The sequence below is a fragment of the Mus caroli genome, chromosome 1 (genome assembly GCF_900094665.2).
Source record: "Mus caroli chromosome 1, CAROLI_EIJ_v1.1, whole genome shotgun sequence".
NCBI classification, from domain to species: domain Eukaryota; kingdom Metazoa; phylum Chordata; class Mammalia; order Rodentia; family Muridae; genus Mus; species Mus caroli.
Window position 1 is genome coordinate 103197601 of NC_034570.1, and position 20617 is coordinate 103218217.

Genomic DNA, 20617 nt, shown 5'->3' on the forward strand with positions numbered 1-20617 from the left:
CAAACTTTATATGCCCCAATATAGGGGAATGCCAGAGCCAAAAGAATGGGAATGGGTGGGTAGGGAAGTGGGGGGCGCTATGGGGGACTTTTGGGATAACATTGGAAATGTAATTGAGGAAAATATGTAATAAAAATATTAAAAATTAAAAAAAAACAGCAAATATTAAACTGTATTAAAAGTGGAAGCCAAACAGAATGACAGTTTCATCTCTGCATATCTATAATCAAATTCCAAAAATTATGCTATGATTAATAATCATATCTACTATTCTCTTCATCTGGTGTTTTTTATAATAATTGATAATTGTTCATGTTTTAAAAAGTATTGTGAATCTATCTTTGTTCCTAAGTTATGACTACCTGAAAATTTCTCACGATTTGATGTATGTAATAAATGATTAGAGCAAATGTAACTTTTTCTTCCTTCAAGAACAAAAACTACAATTACTTGTTAAATTATTATTACAGATGCACAAAAGAACAGTTCCAAAAAAATATTCATCTCAATTCCCTGTGAGTTCATGAATATGTTTCTGGAAATAGCAAAAGAAAGCAAACTCACAAGTAAAATTAATCTGCTAATAAGTTGGCCTTGACAAGGAGAGTTTAGCCTGATTCATTTAGCTCTGTACTCTAATCATGTGAAACCATCAAAGTGGAAATAGAGGCAAAAATATTTAGCATAGATGTGAAATGTGAAAATTGTTTAGTTTACTAGTTGCTGCTGAGACGTGTGGTCAGTCAATAATTTTCAGGAAACCTTTGAATTTATGATTGACTCCCCGCTAACAGTCTTTAAGGAAACTCTATCTAATACTAGCTACACAGATAATGTAAAAAATATCAACAGTCTAATAAAGAATGAAGTAGATTGTGCCCAAGAGATATAGGAAATATCCAGGGAATTTTTACTGTAGTGAGCCCATACTAACGATTAAAAAAAAAAAACAATAGATAAATCATCAGCTTGTGGGAATTGGTCACTGCAGCAGTAAAGTGCAGAGCTGTTACTTTTCTCTGATGTTTTCACGTTAGAATAATTCAACGGTATAAACAAATAGCACATTTATTTTATGTAATTTTAAGCTGCATATTCACACAATATAAAATAAAATGGAAATTCAAGTTACTTTCTCCTTACTTTCTTTGAATATTGGCTTGTTGTCATTAATATCTGACAGCTTAATTGATACGGTCGTTGTTCCAGACAGGGCTCCAGGCTGACCGAGCATGTCCTTGGCTTGAATAATTACACAGTATGTATCTTGCAACTCTCTATCCATCTTAGAAGATATCCTTATGACTCCTTTAAAAAATAAATAATACAATTCCAGTTATTAGTTCTCATGACCCTTTTCTAGCTAACATCTTAAGTATCCTATGATGTAATACTCTTTCTGACATATGCAAGCTACTAACATAGAGATCAGCAGCAATAGTAAAATTGAACACTAATTTGATCAGGACTATTATCATATTACTAAATGAGACTATAACTATAATACAATAGGATAGCAAGTATACTCTAAGTATTTCAGGAGCCTCAGTTTTTCCCAATTAAGAATGAATGTCTGTCTTTTATATTTTCCCCATAACTCAGGAGGCCAGTCTGTACTTTACTTTGAACAGACTTAGGTCATCAGCCTGGGTTCAGCAAAATCTTCCTTTATAAGAAATCTAAAGTTACCTTTACTTTTTATCTCTCATTTGAACCTTGATCTTCACTTGGGAATCCTTGACTGCTTAAACATATGTATTCATTTATATCCACATGTTTATTAGAGCATTCTAAGTTCTAACCCCTATGTTGTTCTTATTATTTAAGTTGTCATAGAGTCAAACCTTGAAAAATTCTTTATGTGCTATAACGCCTAGTATAAAGTCAGAATTGAACAAACAAGATTCTATGAAGGAATTAAATATTTATATTTTAAAATTAATAAAACAAATAAAAGAAAAAAATAAAAGCACAGAAAGGAGGAAATTTACTGCTAGTGAGAGGGCAAACTGGTTTGGGCACTCTAAAATCAGGGTGGAATTTCCTGAAGAATCTGGGGATCAAACAATCTCTATACTGCTCTAGAGCATATGTACCCAAAAGACCTTACAACGGAGAGTACATGTGGAGGGACCCATGGCTCTAGCTGCATATGTAGCAGAGGATCGCCTTGTTGGGCATCAATGGGAAGAGAGGCCCTTGGTCCTGTGAAGGCTCAATGCCCCAATATGGACGAATTCCAGGTTGCAGAGTAAGGAGTTCGTGGCTGGGTAGGGTAACACCCTCATAGAAGCAAGGGGAGAGGAGATGGGATGGGGGAGTTCCGGGGGAATACTCTGAAAGGAGATAACATTTGAAATGTAAATAAAGAAAATATCCAATAAAAAAAAACGCCGCTTTGAAACAGAAAAATAAATAAATAAAGGACACAAACAAGCAAACAAAAAGTATAAAACGGCCCTGTTTCAGATATAAAGACAAAAGTGTACTAAATAAAAGCTTTTTCGTAATGGACTTCCTTAACTTATGACACCATATATATGTAATATTATACAGTAAGTTAGATATCTGGTTAGGAATGCACATGCCTCTTTTTTATGTTTTAGCTTTATGCTCCTGATATTTACTGAAGGTGGGACGTTTTAATTTGCTTTCTGTCTTTTGCTATATGATGTCTGGTTAGCTTCCTGTAACATTTACTTCCCATATTTTTACAGATCTTTGCTCTTTTTTTATCTTTTTATCTTTTTTTAGACTTATAATATTTGCTGCATAGATATTTTTATCACATATATAAATATTCTATGAGATATATGGAAAATCCAATCTCTGAATCATACAATGTTTTATTTAATTTAACTATTAGTGAATGCCACCACATTATGTTGAAAAATGGCATCTACTATAGAACGTGTTTTCAACCAAATGATTTGTGCAGGAATTTTTCCTCTTGAGAATCATGAAAAATTGTATTTTTTTTTAAATTCACATATACCTGTTGTCGGCTCAACAGAAAAGTATGGTTGACCTCGTTCTAAGTTGTATAGGATGCGAGCATGATAGCCAGTTGAAGGATCATCTGCATCATTGGCTGTCACCTTGATGACAAATGTTCCTAGAGAAAAGATGTATTAACAGTAACTCAGATTTAAGTCTTACTCTACAATAAATCCCATTCTATAAAACAAACAAAATGATCATGTTAAAGAATATTATGCTGTTCTTCCCATTTCAAAGGACAAATTATTAGGCAATATACAAACAAATATACCTATATCAATAGACTTCATTCCCTTAAGTTCTGCGGATAGTAAACGCATTTTCGTAAAATGAGCTATTAAATCATTCATTGTTGCATATTGTTTACGATTTTTACAAGATGTGTGATTAGTGGAGGAACTTGAAAATACTATCAAATATGTTAAAGCAGCCTGTAGCTGAAATAAATAAATAATGTTGAAAGACACTTGCAAACATTATAGTAATGAGTTTCAAGAACTATCGATTGAATTAATATTCCTAAATCTCTTTGTAAATATCTACTTGATTTATTTTTTTAAAAAGTAGACATATAAGTAAGCATTATTATTAGAATTCAATATATGGACATACTTAATTGTATATCTATAATAAACATTAAGAGATAACAAATAAGTATTTCAAAGAACCGAACTTTTCTTTTTTTAAATTAGGTATTTATTTCATTTACATTTCCAGTTCTATCCCAAAAGTACCCCACCCACTTCCCCACCCACCCACTCCCACTTCTTGGCCCTGGCGTTCCCCTGTACTGAGGCAGATAAAGTTTGCACGACCAATGGGCCTCTTTTTCCACTAATGGCCGACTAGGCCATCTTCTGATACATGTGCAGCTAGAGACACGAGCTCCGGGGGGTATTGGTTAGTTCATGTTGTTGTCCCACCTATAGGGTTGCACATCCCTTTAGCTCCTTGGTTACATTCTCTAGCTCCTCCATTGGGAGCCCTGTGATCCATCCAATAGCTGACTGTGAGCATCCCCTTCTGTGTTTGCTAGGCCCCGGCATAGTCTCACGAGAGACAGCTCTATCTGGGTCCTTTCAGCAAAATCTTGCTAGTGTATGCAATGGTGTCAGTGTTTGGAGGCTGATTATGGGATGGAACCCTGGATATGGCAGTCTCTAGATGGTCCATCCTTTTGTGTTACTATTAACATACAACTGATCATGATCCTTATGAAAAATCATCTTTTGAAGTACTATGTTCTTTATACATAAGAATGATAAAAAGATCACAAAATTAAGTAGACTTTTCAGGTCTCTTCACAGATAGTTTCATAAAATCTCCCAGAAAATCGATATCATAAATGCCCCATGTATTTTAACTGCTGAAAGTAAAAACTGTTGAACAAAGCAGGATATTTTGTAGCAAATAGCTATTAATATAATCATTATCCAAAATCTCAACCTAATTAAAAATCATGGTATAATAGAATGTATGAAAAGAAAGTGTTTCATCCATTGATTCAAAATCTTTACCATCCAAGCTGTTCAACATACAGACAAGGTAGCTTCATGTGCTTTTTAAAAAAACATGCCTCTAATGTAATGATTAAAATACTGTAAAGAAATATCCCAGAGATGATTAATTTAATTTGTGTATAAGGCACTGGGGAAAAATGTTCTTAAATTGTCCCCTGAACCTAAAAATTTTATTTTTTTTCTATTTCCTCTGTATATTTTTTTTCATAGACACCCAGCTCTAGTTTCAATACCTAAACCAGATGTCTGCTTTCTGAAACTCAGAAAAGCCATAATTTGCTAACTGAAGATATTCATAATATTTTACATGTTAAATGCCTTTAACATATAATTATGTAAGTAAGAAAGAAGAAAAGGAAATGCAATGAACCCCACTTGGCACACCACATTGCTATCAAGTTTTCCTTTCCTTAAAAAAAAAAAAAAAAGAGAGAATGACAAATTGTGGCATAATTTTCTTGTAACAAAAAACTTAATGTTATTATCTTGCTTTGTACTAAATAAAAAACCTAATATATTTGATTTATGTATCACTCAACATAATTAGTTAACTGTGTGGAAAATTAGATCAAAATCTTTTGAGTGAATAAAAACTGTTTTATATAAATTCACAGAATACCCTTGTTATGATAGCTTAATAAGGAATTTGATTTCTGGAGAAGAATCTCATTATTTTTTATTATGAAACTGTTATTTTGCATGATTATTTTATGTATCTCCATGTGAGTGTGAAATATGCTCACATATTCATGTTTCAGTACATGCATATGCTTGTGTTTGTCAGTGAAAGGAGTGAATCTACTGTCCTGTCCTCTCTTTGTCCTTCTAGTTTGAAACAAGGTCAGTTGCTGAGCTAGGCACTTGGTCAAGCAGTCCTGGTATCCTTTTGCTTTCACTCTCCCCATCACTGGTGCTACTGGTGATCATGGGAATGTACAGGTTCTTATATAAGTTTGGGATCTGAACTCAATTTTACTCAGTAAGCACACATTCATCCTGAGCCATTTCTCCAGGCCAGTTATGTAAATTTAAGAATCAATGGCCTTATAATTAGGCAACTTAAAAATTATACTATGTTTCAGATTTGATCTGTCCTTGATCAGAACAATGAGGATTGAGGAAGGATATACACAAAATCACATATTTATCTACATGTGCATGTACGTACAAACATTCAACAAAGGCTGGACTTTCTAAAAGTTTGGCATATTTATACTTCATCTTAATTCTTATTCATATTTTTGAGATATTAACTTTAAAATCCATCATTCTACAACACAAAGACTATGATGTAATTTTATATATTTCTACTTTTCTTAATTTTCATTGACTTTGAAATTATTTTTTACAGTTGCTTCAAGTTAAGCATCACCTCTATAATTCATATGTAATTGGCAAATTCACTAAAAAATAATGATGCATCTCTCTAGTGCAAATGATCAATTGTTTGAGAGACTCTGCTTCTATTATTGGCTAAATATATGCTAATTAAGGTTTCTTATTTGATAGAAACAAATGATTAACTCTTATGTTTCCATTTATAAGAAACGGTGGTGTAGATGAGAGTTTGGAGGAAGAAAACAAAAAGTAGAACTGATAAAATTATATTATAAAGTCAAAAAAGGCATAATCTTAAAATGGAAATGTCAGCTAAAAGTGTATTCATCCTTAACACATAAACATTTTCAATGGCTGTGTTCCTATAGACCAAGGAACATCTCAGAAAAGTGAGAAGAATGTTTGTAAGAACCAGAGAAACCAGGAATTATTCTATGAGTTTGTACCATCTAGTGATGAAAGCAATGCACCTGTGAAATCTCAGGAATAATTGGACCTAAAGCTCTGACAGCTCTTGCAATAGTTGGCATATAGATATTGATGAGGGAACTTTTGTGCTACTCTATAGCTAGATGAAAAAATACAAGTGATTAACTTCTAAGAAAAGGGGAAATTAATCTTCCCAAGGGATGAGCTTCCAGGTTGATTAAACCTAAATCAGTCCTAAGACTACATACATACAGGTAATCTAAGTAGATTCAGAATACCCATTTATGGATGTCTCCATGTATATGTATAGGTAACATAAATAAGAAGGGGAAAATGAATTTTGGATGAGGAAACAGACATACGAGATATAGAAGAGAGAACATGAAAAAATTACATTTTAGTTAAATAATGTTATCTGACATCAATAGGAGAGGAGTTCCTTGGTCTTGTGGAGATTTGATGCCCCAGCACAGGGGGATGCTAGAGTGATGAGCCAGGAGTAGATGAGTCGGGGGAGGAGCACCCTAATGGAGGAAAAGTGGAGAGGGGAGGGAAGAAATGGAATGGGGAAGGTTGTGGAGGAGCAACTGGGAAGGGGGATATCATTTGAAATGTAATTGAATAAAATGATTAATAAAAAAGTAAATGAAAAGGCACAGTTTTGAGGTGTCTGCAAAAAATGTACACAAATGTTTTGTATATAATTCAACTGAAACATATTTTATGCATATGTATATGAACTGTCTATATTCTATTATGAATATATATTATGTATGCATATAGCATATGATTTTATATTCTCTCTCTCTCTCTCTCTCTCTCTCTCTATATATATATATATATATATATATATATATATATATAATTCATGCTCTGGAAATATGTATGATATAACATCTAAATAACTGTCAAAATAATCCTGATTAGCTTCAATCCAATTTGATCTGTTTTCCTGCCTGAATTTAATTACAGTTTAGTTTGTAAATAAAGTTTGGATAAGTATATTATGACTCCATTTGTTTCTCTTAAAAAACATTTATATTTACCTCCTCTTCTTCTCTTTCAAATTGTTGGACACTGTTTTTATTGTTGCGTCTTTCTCTCTCCCATCTGTCTGCCTGTCTGCCTGCCTGCCTGTCTATCTGTGTGTTTAGATGTAGCTCAAGAGTGATCATATACTTTGTGAAGTGCCAACATCTTTTCCTAAATTAAAACCAAATGATATTTCATGCCTCCTATGGTTTTACTTTATTCCATTTCTCAAAAAGCAACACCATGTATTTACAACAAAATAATGACAAATTGATAGACATCTTTGTAAGGAAATAAATAAAAATCTAATGTAAAATTAACTTAATAAAAAATTCTTTAGGACAAAGTTAGCAAGATTCTATTATATTAAACTGTGTAAGAAGAAATATTTTACCCATTCATTTTTCAAAAGCACAGTCACTGTAATTAAAAATAGGAGTAACATCAACACATCCTTAAATACCACTACATTGTTTTCACGTTTATCAAACAAATAATATACAGTGCAACATTGCTTGTTTCTGAATGAATGGCTAAAATCATGTAACAGACATTCTCACATTAATGTGAATTTAAGTATTACATCTTTTTGGTTATCTACTGAATCTTTACCATGATCATACAATATATTTGTGGAAATAAATGTCATACAATACTGGATTTGGTCTATGCTGCCTCATTGCTTTCTGGAAGATGTATTATATCAATGTCATGGGATGTAGATTGTACCAGGTATTTCAGAGAAAAGTATAGTTTACTTCTCTTTGGGAATTATATATTGCTATTAAATTCTTTCATTTTTATGACCCAGATCGAATTTAAATGTGATGATTATACAGTATCAGAGAAAATAACATAGTATATATATATAATTTCATATAATTATCATGTTTGCAGAAAGGTTAAGTGCTAATCTCGATAAAACTAAACAAAACTTGAATATTAGAAGAAACCTTGGTAGCAGAATCAATAATAGAATTTCTCCACACATTAACGTATTCTGTCAGCACTAGATATAAACTGATCTAAGGAAATTTGAACTCTGTTAATGTAGATTTATTTGACATTTATGATCACCCAAGAATTTTATGAAAGACTGAATGATTCCCACTCAACTGTTAAGTTCAGCATCTGCAAGTGAACCTCTTTACCTTGTGGTGTTTCAGCTCACAGAGAGTGTTTTATCTCCTCATAATGATCAGAGGCATCCAAACAGAGATATAAAAGAGTAATAATTTTTTACATGTACACTAATTATGGTGGCCATAAGGAATTCAGCTCAGAAACCCAAACCTTGGCCATTATATAAGTAACGTGTATATTTATTGGTGAGCACTTAAATAAACACATGTGTCACAGTTTATAAGTGTTGACTGATAAGATTTAATTCTTCAATTTTAAAATGACTCATTTATTTTGATATGTAAGTATTATATAGGTTTGAGATGTCTAGTATGACAGTTAAGAGATTTTCAATATATTGGAAATACAAATTGTGTTAGGAGACATTAATTTTGTGGTTTGAAATAAGCACTAACATGTTCAGGCCTGCCTGTCACTCTTAGTGTAGACTAGCAGAACTAGAACCCATAGATAACCCATGTGATTCTGCCCATGAGTGCTATGTCTAAAGGTCATCACCTCTATAGATATGCATGACATCACTATTTGGACATGTAGTTCATAAGTTTTATTCATCTTTAAAATAGCAAGATATTTACTGGTATAACTGTAAACTCTAAAGGAATGTACACTATATAAAACTATATTTACCTGTACATTACATTAGGTATTTTTCTAACCATGAAATAGTGAAAGGATTAATTAGATGATTAAAGTCATTAGGTTCATAAGACAAGTCACTATTTTATCAGAGGTCTGCCTGTCCATTCACAATGAAACCCAATTGTATTAGTAGGAAGATCGTCACGTACTAGTAAGGCCTAAATGACACAATCTTATGTTTGGTAGGTAATTCCTTAACAGCAGAAATTACAAGTCATATATGAGAAAGAGGTTTTGTATCCCACTTCCCCCACTAAATGTACAGTGTTTCCACTTACTTTTATTTTTCTGACCATAGCCATCTAAAATTAAGTCTATGATTGTACTCATGTGTTGCATGTTTGACACCTCTACCATTAAAACTCAGACACAGATTTCCAGTCAGATGTGTTAAGCTTTGTTTAAAAAGCAGGTGAAATGTCAGAAGAAATAAAATAAAAATTTAACCAAACTCATGTTAAAAATTCATCCAAATTTATGTGCAAAGTCTTAAGATTCTGAGAATTAATCTTAAATGTTCATAATTTAAAAAGAAAAAATTATTTTCTGAGAAATAATTATAATCATTAATATTCATGTATATTTACTTGAATTATAAGTTTTATCACACTTGCACATTATGATGTTCTCTATAATATTGATCATAGATTTCCAGTATTATTGAGGACAATTTGATGTGCTTTTCCNAAAACAATAAATATGTAATTTCAGATATTTTTTAACAACAACAGAATTCAATATGCCTATTTCATTTATATTTCAAATGTGAAATGCTGTTATAGTCATTCTTTATCAATAGTCAACAGAATCTCATTCACAAGTTGTGTCATATTTTGTTAATAAAATTATCATAGATGTAACAACAGATTCTTGCATATTTTGAAAAGAAATACTAGTGTATTTCCCTATGATATGAAAGTTTTGGAAACTTTATTTATTTCATTAAGCATCAGGGAAATGAATAAAGATTTAAAGGCTAGAAATTTTGATTTCTATAAGGAGAAACTCATACAAAATCAAATTTTAAACTGATTAACTTTACATATTTTGTATTCATATATATGATCATCATGAGGTGCAGCAGAAATTTTCATTCACAGTATGAAAACTAAGAGGGTTTATTTATTATTTTTGTTGAGTATATATTATGAACCAATTTAATAAAGTATGTTTTAAATTGATTCTTGGAAAATAAATTACCTGAATTTTTGTTAACAGTCCATGTGGCTATAACCCTATTAGGGGCTTAAACATGCTCCTAAGCAAAACTAAAGCTTAACTTACTAAAGAAGGTTTTCTGCCTGTAAGTTAGGTAAAAAAAAAATATATTTTAAATAATATATTTTTATGTGAAGAAGATTTTTGTTTGCCCTCACTTATGTTTGTGATAATAATAATAAAGTACCTGGAATCCCTGAAGTCCAGAAGAGGAGGACATCAGGTTTCCTAGATGTAGAGTTACTGAGTGTTATGCATTTCTTGGTGGGTATATGGAATCAAATCAGTTTCTCTCAAAGAGCAGCCAGTTCTTTTAACTGCTGACTCACTCCTCTAACCCTACACAACCTATTTTTAATCCCCCCACTTTAAACATAGCATATTAGATGAAAACTGATAGCCATCAGGGAAGATTATCATAGTAAGTCACTATGGAGGTTAGTCACAAAGATATAAACATGCATATTCACCTTCAATAAAAATCATTTCAGAATGATGCTCGACTAGTTACTAGAATTTTACAATCCCTTGGGTCACCCTGTTTCTTCATCCACACTCATGGTTTCTCGGTTATATATACACTGTACAAATCTGAAATTGGTCTCATGACTTGTGTAGCATGTACATACAGAAATGGATTGGTTTGTGTATGTATTCAATCATTCGGAACCTCAAGAATTCTGAATATTTGAGTGTTGTAAGCAGTATTTTTTGTATGGAAGGAAGATAATAGCTTTGTAGTCTAGTGTAACAAATGAAAGCACACATAAACATGCTCTCTCTCTCTCTCTCTCTCTCTCTCTCTCTCTCTCTCTCTCTCTCACACACACACACACACACAATTTTAGCCCAATTCCATTTGACAGTCCAAGTTTGAAAAAGGCTATATTTCAAGTGTCCATGAAACTAGGAAAACCAAACATTGTGTACAAGGAAATGAGTAATTAATTTAGCCAAGACATGAAAAAGTAAAAGCCTCAACTTAAGTCTTAGAAGTATGTCCAAGGTTGGATCAATAAGGAACACATAATTATTGAACTGCCTACTAGACACTAGCTTGCGTAGCTATCAAATAACTAAATTGTAGAACTTTTAAAAATATTTTACCATAATTTGTTTTAAAATGTTTTGTGCAACTAACTTGATGTTGTTTTAGTTAAAGGCCTATATTCTAATCAGTGTAGAATATGACCACTAGTTTGTAACTGCTATGTTAAAAGGTGGAAAACCAGGAAAGAATACAATGGGATATATATTTTACAATCAATGGATAATTGCACATTTTTCATGAATGAACTTCAAAATATGTTGGCATATTTTAAGAACATGACTGAAGCATTAATTTATAATTTTAAATGGATTTTTAAATTAAATTATTCTATATATTATTATCCACATTTTAACTGACTTAATAAAAAAAACTTTTTTGTAATCCTAGGTTCTCTGGACTGTCCAGATATTTTTCCTCCCCAAAGAAGATGGTTACTTTGCTCCACACAAATCATCTTCTCTTCAATCATTGTAATTAAGGCTTTAATGGCAATAGCATTGAAAAGTAACTTAAAATAAGAAAAGATTATTTTCCAAGCATTCGTTTATTTTGTATTCCTTGATTTTAATGCTTCTAATAGTTCTTAATTATTACTTGTACTTTTTTTATACACAAGCCATTGCCCACCTCCCCATACCTCCTCCCACAGTTCTTCATCCAATTCTCCCTCCTCCTAACCCACATCTCAAAGAGGATATCAGTTTGAACTGAGTGTGTCTATTGCCTGACAGAAAAAGCTTTTCAGTTTCATGAGGTCCCATTTACCAATCCTTGATCTTAGAGACTGAGCCATTGGCATTCTGTTTAGAAAATTTTACCTCTTGCCATTGATTTAGTGGCTCTTTCACACTTTCTCTTCTATTAGATCCAGTGTTTCTGGTTTTATGTTGAAGTCCTTGAACCACTTTGACTTGAGCTTTGTGCAAGGTGACAAATATGGATTTAATTTCATTTTTCTACATAAAGATTGCCAGTTGTACCAACACTCCTTATTGCTTTCCTTTTTCCATTGTACATTTTTGGCTTCTTTGTCAAAGACCAAGTGTCCATACATGTGTCGGTTTATTTCTGGGTGTTCAATTCTATTCCATTGATCTACCTGCCTGTCTCTGTGCCAATACTATGCAGTTTTTATTATTATTGCTCTGTAGTACAATTTAAGGTCGAGATGGTGTTTCCCCAGAAGTTCTTTATAGTAAATAATTGTTTTCGCTATACTGGGTGTTGTTGTTGTTGTTGTTTTAGTTTGTTTGTTTTTCCATATGAAATTGAGACTTGCTCTTTCCATGTCTGTGAAGAATTGTTTTGGAATTTTGATGGGGAATATATTGAATCTGTAGATTGCTTTTGGTAGCATGGCCATTTTTAATATGTCAATCTAACCAGTCCATGAGCATGGAAAAATCTCTCCATTTTCTGATGTCCTTTCCAATTTCTTTCTTAAGAAACTTGAAGTTCTTTTCTATAGGTCTTTCACTTGTTTGTTTAGAGTTAGTCCAAGATATTTTATAATTTTTTGTGACATTGTGAAGGGTGTTGTTTCCTTATTTTCTTTCTGAGCCCATTTATCATTTCTATAAAGGAAGGCTACTGATTTGTTTGAGTTAATTTTATATCCAGCCACTTTGTTGAAGATATTTATCAGCTATCATATCATCATCTTTTATAAAAATTATTTTCTTTAATCTATCATGAATATTTTGTAAAATTAGTAATCAATAAAGTATGTACATCTAAACTTTTTATATTAAAATTTAAGAATGATATGAAAATAACTTCACAATACAGAATGAAAAATATGTAAAATATACATTTTTAGCTGAATTCTACTTGGAAGTTCATGTTTGAAATTAATTTCATTTAAGATATATATGCAGCCAACAAAGACAAGTAGTATATATGAATGTTTGTGTTTGATACAAATAGTGCAAGAATAAAACTATCACATTATACCTTAGGAGAACAAACAAGCTTGAGGAAATAATAAGACATTAACTAAATAAAGTTCAACAGGAAGCAGTCAAAAATTTTCTTCTAATTGTACCTTATCAAATAATATTACATAATCTAATTTTTCAAATATTTTACTTTAATTTTTTTGTCAAAAGAATTATGAAAATTAAACAATGCCCTACCAAACATATATTCCAAACTTTAAATCTATTCTCTGTGCAAATAAAGTTCTGATGTAAATTATCATTTAGTACCTTCTGGAGACATCTCAGGTACAATGGCCTCATATGGTTCATCTAGGAATCTGGGTTCATTGTCATTAATATCCAAAACTCTGATGACAAACTCGGATTCAGTTTCCACAGCCTTCCCAATAGTGGTGTCTATTACCTGGGCTCTCAGAATGTAGAGGGATTGTTCCTCTCTATCAAGCTTCTGTATGGCACATATTTCACCTGTTCTTTCATTAATGCTAAAGCTTCCAGCGCCAATCCCCAGTAGCTTGTACTGGAAAGAGTTGTTTCCATTGTCTAAGTCAGATCTTAGCTGCAAGTATAAACATAGACAGGTGAATTTCTAGTTATACGGAAAAATCAATGTAGCATACACAATTATTAAAAATAGCAATCAGTACCAAGTGAATGATCATATGTAATTTGTTTTTGATATTTTTAACTCTGGGTATTCTGGAGCTCACTGTGTAAACCAGGCTGGCCTCAAATTCAAAGATTCACCTGCCTCTGCATCCAGAGTTCTGGGATAAAAAGTGTGTACCACCTCCACCTGGTTTGTAATTCATTATATCCGCCGATGTAAAATATTAACATCAGAATTATATCCATGTCAGGCAGTAGAGATGTTCATAATTTCCAATACAATGAAATATCAAAACTTTATTATTTAAAAAATAAGTCTAATTAGAAATCTGATGGACATAAAATATTCATTGTGTTAATCATGCCAAACTCAACTAGTTGAAATATTTTTATTTTATTTTCAGTCAGTAAAAACATGATCGCACATATCTATAGTAATTTAAGACATGCAGAAATATAAGAAAGCAGCGATCTAGATTGATTATTATAATTTTAAAGGTATTTGTTGTCTTTTTGTGTATGCATGTGTGTGCAAGTGTGTGTAGGCATGTAATTTTTTTCATCATGTTTGTATGTAGACCATCAGATGACAATAGGTGGAAGTCAATTGTCTCTTAAGAACTCAGGTTGTCAGGCTTCAAGGCTTCCCCATTTACTCACTGATCAGTCTTGTCTGCTTTTAATAATTCCTTTTTATAGTGTAGTGAGTAACAAAAATAAATGAGGCTTCCTCATTGTTGCATGGATTTTGTGTATGTTTAATGCTTAGACAATTGTCTATGCAGGACTGAGGAAAATTGTATTACAGACATTTAAATCTCAAGGGGCTGAGGAGTATACTTGCCTACTATGCAAACAACCCTCAATTTACTCACCAGCACCACTTAAATGATGAACAGTGGTAGAGGCCTCAAATTATAGAAGAGTATAAACAAGAAGTTCAGAAGTTCAAGATCATTCTGTTCTACATAGCACTTAGAAGAACAGATTATATATAGACATAGTATCAAAGGGAGAAAGTTAAAAAGAAAGAAAAGGAGAGAAAGAGACAGAAAGCTCAAGACAGAGAGACAGAGACACAGAGACAAAGACAGGAAAGTTAAAACTTTAAAATTAAATTCAGTTAAGAAATACAAACTCACTGCACCTCATTCTAATTTTTCATATGTATATTTTTTCTTATATTTATACTGTAATTCTGTTCAAACAACTTTGTTATCATCTATACTGTTAATGAATAATTTTGAATTTAAAATTGTATGTAAAAACAAATGTCCTTTTGATACAACAAAATGGCTTGCATGATATCTCATATGTAAATTATTTTACACTACGATCTCTCTATGTTATAACTCAATTATGTTAGTATTACAAAGCATATATCTGTCCCTAGATCACCATTTATGAATATGCTCTTCTTTGAATAAGACTTTCATGGAAAGGCATTCATCCATGACGCATAATTTATAGTGATTCCAATTGTAAGAGTTGTAAGCTATTGTTCTGGGCTAATCACTTGTTCTATATGATCCTGGAGATAATCAGAGTATAGCTTAAACTATCAATTTATTGGATTTTTGTTTGTTTGGTTGTTTGGTTTGGGTTTTTTTGTTTTGTTTTTGTTTTTGTTTTTTTCGAGACAGGGTTTCTCTGTATAGCCCTGGCTGTCCTGGGGTCCTCAATACATATACTGCAGAGGACTATAAGATCTGGGTTCAGTCAGAGAAGATGCACCTAACTATCAAGAGACTGGAGGCCTCAGTAACTGTGGAGGTTTGGTGGGGTGGGGACATTGGAGATGGAGGTGAGGAGGAGGTATGGTATGTCAACCAGAGGGCAGACCAGGAGGGGGATAAAATATGGAGTGTTGAAAAACAAAAGATTAAATAAAATTAAAAAAAAAAGAAGCAAAGGAAGTAAAATCTGAGAGCTTCCAGTTAAACTTTACCGCCAGTTAATTAGCAGTTAATGTATTTCACTACATCTATCCAGAGGGAGAAAAAAAGGTTATAAAGTAACATGTTACTTTAATTAACTGTGTTTAAATAAAGCAAATAATAATACAAACATCTAATGTACTAATTGGAGAGGTACTCATAAGAAAGTATTCCTTAAGTATAGTTCTCTGATACAATTAAAATAATAATTCTTTATACTTCACTAATGAAATGATGTATTTAGGCTCTTGAAATTGCTTAGCCATTAAAATGGATTGGATTAATATGCTTCATTCAACATTAATGAGAGCATGTCGATAGCTATTTAGCATAGCATAATATGATGCTAAGTATTGTTGATAAATATTATTCGACTCTGTGACTGCTTTGGTCCGTTGTAACAAATAACATCATTTTACTTATAGATGTTGATAAATGGAGACAGTATATGCATGACAGAAAGAGAAATTGAAAAACTAGACTTCCCTCTTTAATATCTGAATAAGTGTTTGCAAATTCAAGTTTATTATGCTTTTGCTTTGTTCTTTCTAATGGATCCTTTAAATATGTGGAAATCATCAGACTTTCCAAATCAACTCACTTCACATCTTTACAAAGTCATCTATTGTAACTCTTTCAGAAAATAAGTACCTGTCCAATACATTGTATAGCATCCATTTCCTCTAGTACAACAAATGGTCTCCACACCCAGGCACGCTTAGCTCTCCAAGTAGAAGGTACTGCTCTCTGAGCCTTCTCAGCTTTCAAGGTCTCTGAAACTTTAAGGCAAGGCCATAGAAGAGGAGTCATCAATATCCAGTGTTTCAAGAAGCAATAATTCATTCTGGTGTGTATTTGGATTCCAGCTCTTATTCTAGAAATGAATAGGACTGATCCAAACCAAATGTGTTTGTTTCTCAATACTCCTGTATAATTTTAAGTATCCTGTATGTTCCTAAAATGTGGGAAATAGAAAAAAATATTACATTTAAAGAACAACATTTTTCTCACATAACTACTAAAGACAGGTTACAACATTTGCAGCTGGAAATAAGGGAATAAAACAGACATTGAATTTCTCTACCAATTAAGCTAGTTAATTGTATTTTGTATCTAAGCAATGATTTGATTGTAATGCTATAAATTTCAGCTCAAGCACCATTTGTTTTAAACTGCACTCATGAATCTCCCTGAAGGTTGCAGTAATCCTTTAACAATCTCCTTGATTGACAGCTGACATTGAAATAGAGCCAAATTATATTATCATATAACTGGCTTACTTTCTCATATATTTCTAGTTCAGAAAAGTCTGACTAATGAATTAATGCAAGAGTCAAGCAAGGAGGGAAAATAATTCTTTCCTTTGACTTTCATAAGATTTATCTTACAATTCCTAAAGTTATATTATACTAAATAAATTAAATATAAAATAATGTTTTCACTGAAAAACTTTATTTAGTAATTTATTAATTATTTAATAATAGTGAATTTAATGTGAAAATTAGAATGAATTTCACCATTATATCAAGGTTTTTCTTTTAAAAAATGTGTTGTAACTCCTTCCATGGGTGATTGTTCCCAATTCTTTATATGCCTCAGTACAGGGGAACGCCAGGGCCAAAAAGTGGGAAAGGGTGGGTAGGGGAGTGGGGGGGAGGGTATGGGGGACTTTTGGGATAGCATTGGAAATGTAATTGAGGAAAATACGTAATAAAAATATTTTTAAAAAGTGTTGTAATGTAATGAAACATGAGGAAAAAATAACAATTGAAAGGAGAAATTAATTGCATGTTTTCCAGAAAAATATACAATTAATCCCAGAAATTTTTATATGTTAGGAATTAATAAAACATAATAAAACCAATAATAAGCACATTGGGGATGTGTTACTCACCAGCATGATTGCATTGTGAAAACAGTCAGGAAATGCTGAGAGGAATGACCTATAAACTAATACAAAGTAATGACTGAGAGAGACATAATAAGGGTTGGATTAAATGAAACAGTGTTTTCTTCATAAGAATTTTGGATCAGTTTGTTGTTTGCAACAAAATTATTGTTTTAGTATATATAGCAAATGAAAAACTATGATTCATAGAAATTCGGACATAAATGTAGAGTCTTTGCCTGTCAAATTTTTCTATTGCAGATCAAGGACCATAAGAACAATTCAAGCAGAGTATCATGGCTAAGAATAAACAAATTACTGGTTCAGCCAAACAACAATGCAAAGAAGGCTCCAGCCAAATATGTAGCAGAAGATGGACTTATCTGGCATCAATGAGGCCCTTGGTCCTGTGAAGGCTCAATGTCCCAGTGTAGAGGAATGACAGGACAGGGAGGCAGGAGTGGTTGGGTGGGTGGGTGAGCATCCTAATAGAGGCAGGGGTGGGAGTATGTGATAGAAGGTTTCCAGAGAGGAAAGGGGGATAACATTTGAAATGTAAATAAATAAAATATCCAAAAAAAAGAAAAGCCTACATTAAACATTAAAAATAATTGAAAATATATTAAGTAAATTTATATTGAGTTAAGCTTTGTCTAAATCAGAGAAGAGGATATACTACTATTAGTAACGGCAGCTATGAACATATCTGACGTTACTCATAGAACAACATGGCTTCAGAGTTTATCCAGAATGAATTTAACCTGGAGTTTTCTGCAAGTCCATAACCTCTTGTGTTGTAGTAGTAAAGAAAGCATCACCTTCTCTGTATATAAGTAGAAAAAGAAACAAACAAACAAAAAAAAAAAACAGGACCTTAGAAGATTATTGCAGAGTAGCAGAGTGGTAGGAACTGTCAGATCCTGAATCCTGTCTACTCTTTTCCTAGACATCATTGTCTCCACTGGTAAAAGTGGAAACAAATGTGTGTGCATCCTGTTGTGTAAGTTAGCTTACAATTTAATTTGTTTTGACCATAGCCAAGTGTGACCTCAATGTTCTTTAAAAGCATTTATTTGGACATATATAAAATAAAACAACAACCTATGTTTGTCAACCATTGAGCTGTTTGGGTTCTGCCTGGTGGCTTAAGGATATTTTGGGGTTACTTATAATGGCTTAGCAAATTAAATGTATTGTTACATAGTGAACAATACTCACAATGTAAGTACTGTAAATACTGTAGTATTTTTCACTATGTTTTGTGACATAGTGAAAAGTACTCACTGATGCATTTAAATTGAATAAAGAATATTATTTTATAGAATTTTGCAAAAGAATCACACAGTATATGATTTGCCACATTTGTAGGTCAGAATTTCAACATGGAATTCACTGAATTAAAAAAAGAGAGAGAAAGAGTAGGACTACACCAATACCATGGATCTCTAATGGAAGCTTTTCCTTTAATCTTCCAGTTCCCAAACTATTTTCAGTTGATTGTTTTCTTTGCCTTGAAAGTGTCTTTGAGGGGCTGGTGAGATGGCTCAGTGGGTAAGAGCACCCGACTGCTCTTCCGAAGGTCCGGAGTTCAAATCCCAGCAACCACATGGTGGCTCACAACCATCTGTAACAAGATCTGACTCCCTCTTCTGGTGTGTCTGAAGACAGCTACAGTGAACTTACGTATAATCAATTATTTAGTTAATAATTTCGCTACATAGTATATTTTTAAACTTCTTTATATAAAGTACAGACATATTTTAAGTTTTTCATAAGAATCTGAAACTAGCCCACTAATCATCAAGTATAAAGTGCATGAACTGTATAACATATAAAAGGACAAATTCAAAGGTAAAAGACAGTACACTGTGGTTTTCTTGATGTGAGACATTCAGTATAATAACCGCTAGAGGAGAAGAAAATTGACCCACACAATTTAAGAGTAAATGGTGACAAGAAAGGAGCATTGCTGTAAAGAGAGGTGTTTAAAATAACTGTCTCTTTCTTTTTCTAACACAATCTAACATAAATATGGCTAGCCTTGGTGATTCATGCCTGTAATCCTAGAGCTACTGAAGCAGAAGAAAGAGGTTCAGGAGCTTTATGGCAGCTTGAGCCACACAATAAAACCTCACCAATTAATCAATCAATCATTTGTTAACCCAGGAGGAGAGTTCAGTGATCTTGTATTTGCTCCCAAGTCTGAACACCTGACTTCTATCTCAGAAATCACAGAGTACAAAGAAACAAGCACCTCTCCTAAGCTATCTTCTCCATTCCACTTGTGTACTGTTACATCGTGTACAAGTGTTTGCACACACACACACACACACACACACACACACACACACACACACAGATCTGAATGTGGAACAATTTTTGAAAACAAAGATAAATAAGTAACAGGTCAATAACCCAAAATATGAGTGATTTCTTATTTCATTATATACTATCAGATATTTCCAATTATATAATGTCACATAGTTAAAAAATTACTTTGGAATTCCAAATATAGCAAAACATACCTGAATAACTTCTAATTTATGATTCGTGTGTGTGTGTGTGTGTGTGTGTTTGTGTCTCTCTAAGTGTATGTGTGAATATAATTGAATATAATGATAGCAATAGTTGTATCTGGATCATAAAATGTATTGTTGCTTCAACTCTGCTATATTTAAAGTTTTCTACAGTTCCCATGTATTTCAGGAGAATGGTATAAACTTTAAAAATAATGGTCTACTTGTGATTGATGATGATAGCATCTGTCACCAGTACTGGATTCAGAAGCACCCTGGGTAGAATGCAGGGGAAGAGAGATAGAGAAAGATGAGAGAGAGAGAGAGAGAGAGAGAGAGAGAGAGAGAGAGAGA

General features: G+C 32.5%; 1 protein-coding gene across 8 annotated transcripts in view; it reads right to left on the minus strand.

The window, feature by feature from the left end:
• Cdh19 (cadherin 19) overlaps window positions 1-20617 on the minus strand; it is a 73950-nt gene that overhangs the window by 40200 nt on the left and 13133 nt on the right. For 3 of the 8 annotated variants that reach the window (XM_029478031.1, XM_029477918.1, XM_029477950.1), the window contains 5 exons: window positions 17754-17809; window positions 16511-16814; window positions 13581-13872; window positions 2996-3115; window positions 1144-1308 (listed from right to left, as the gene is read on the minus strand). In XM_029478031.1, coding sequence (XP_029333891.1) covers window positions 1144-1308; window positions 2996-3115; window positions 13581-13872; window positions 16511-16702 — 769 coding nt within the window. In that variant the 5' untranslated portion in view covers window positions 16703-16814; window positions 17754-17809. The remainder of the gene's footprint in view (window positions 1-1143; window positions 1309-2995; window positions 3116-13580; window positions 13873-16510; window positions 16815-17753; window positions 17810-20617) is intronic. The other 5 variants (XM_029478142.1, XM_029478111.1, XM_029477979.1 and 2 more) reach the window with 4 other exon arrangements.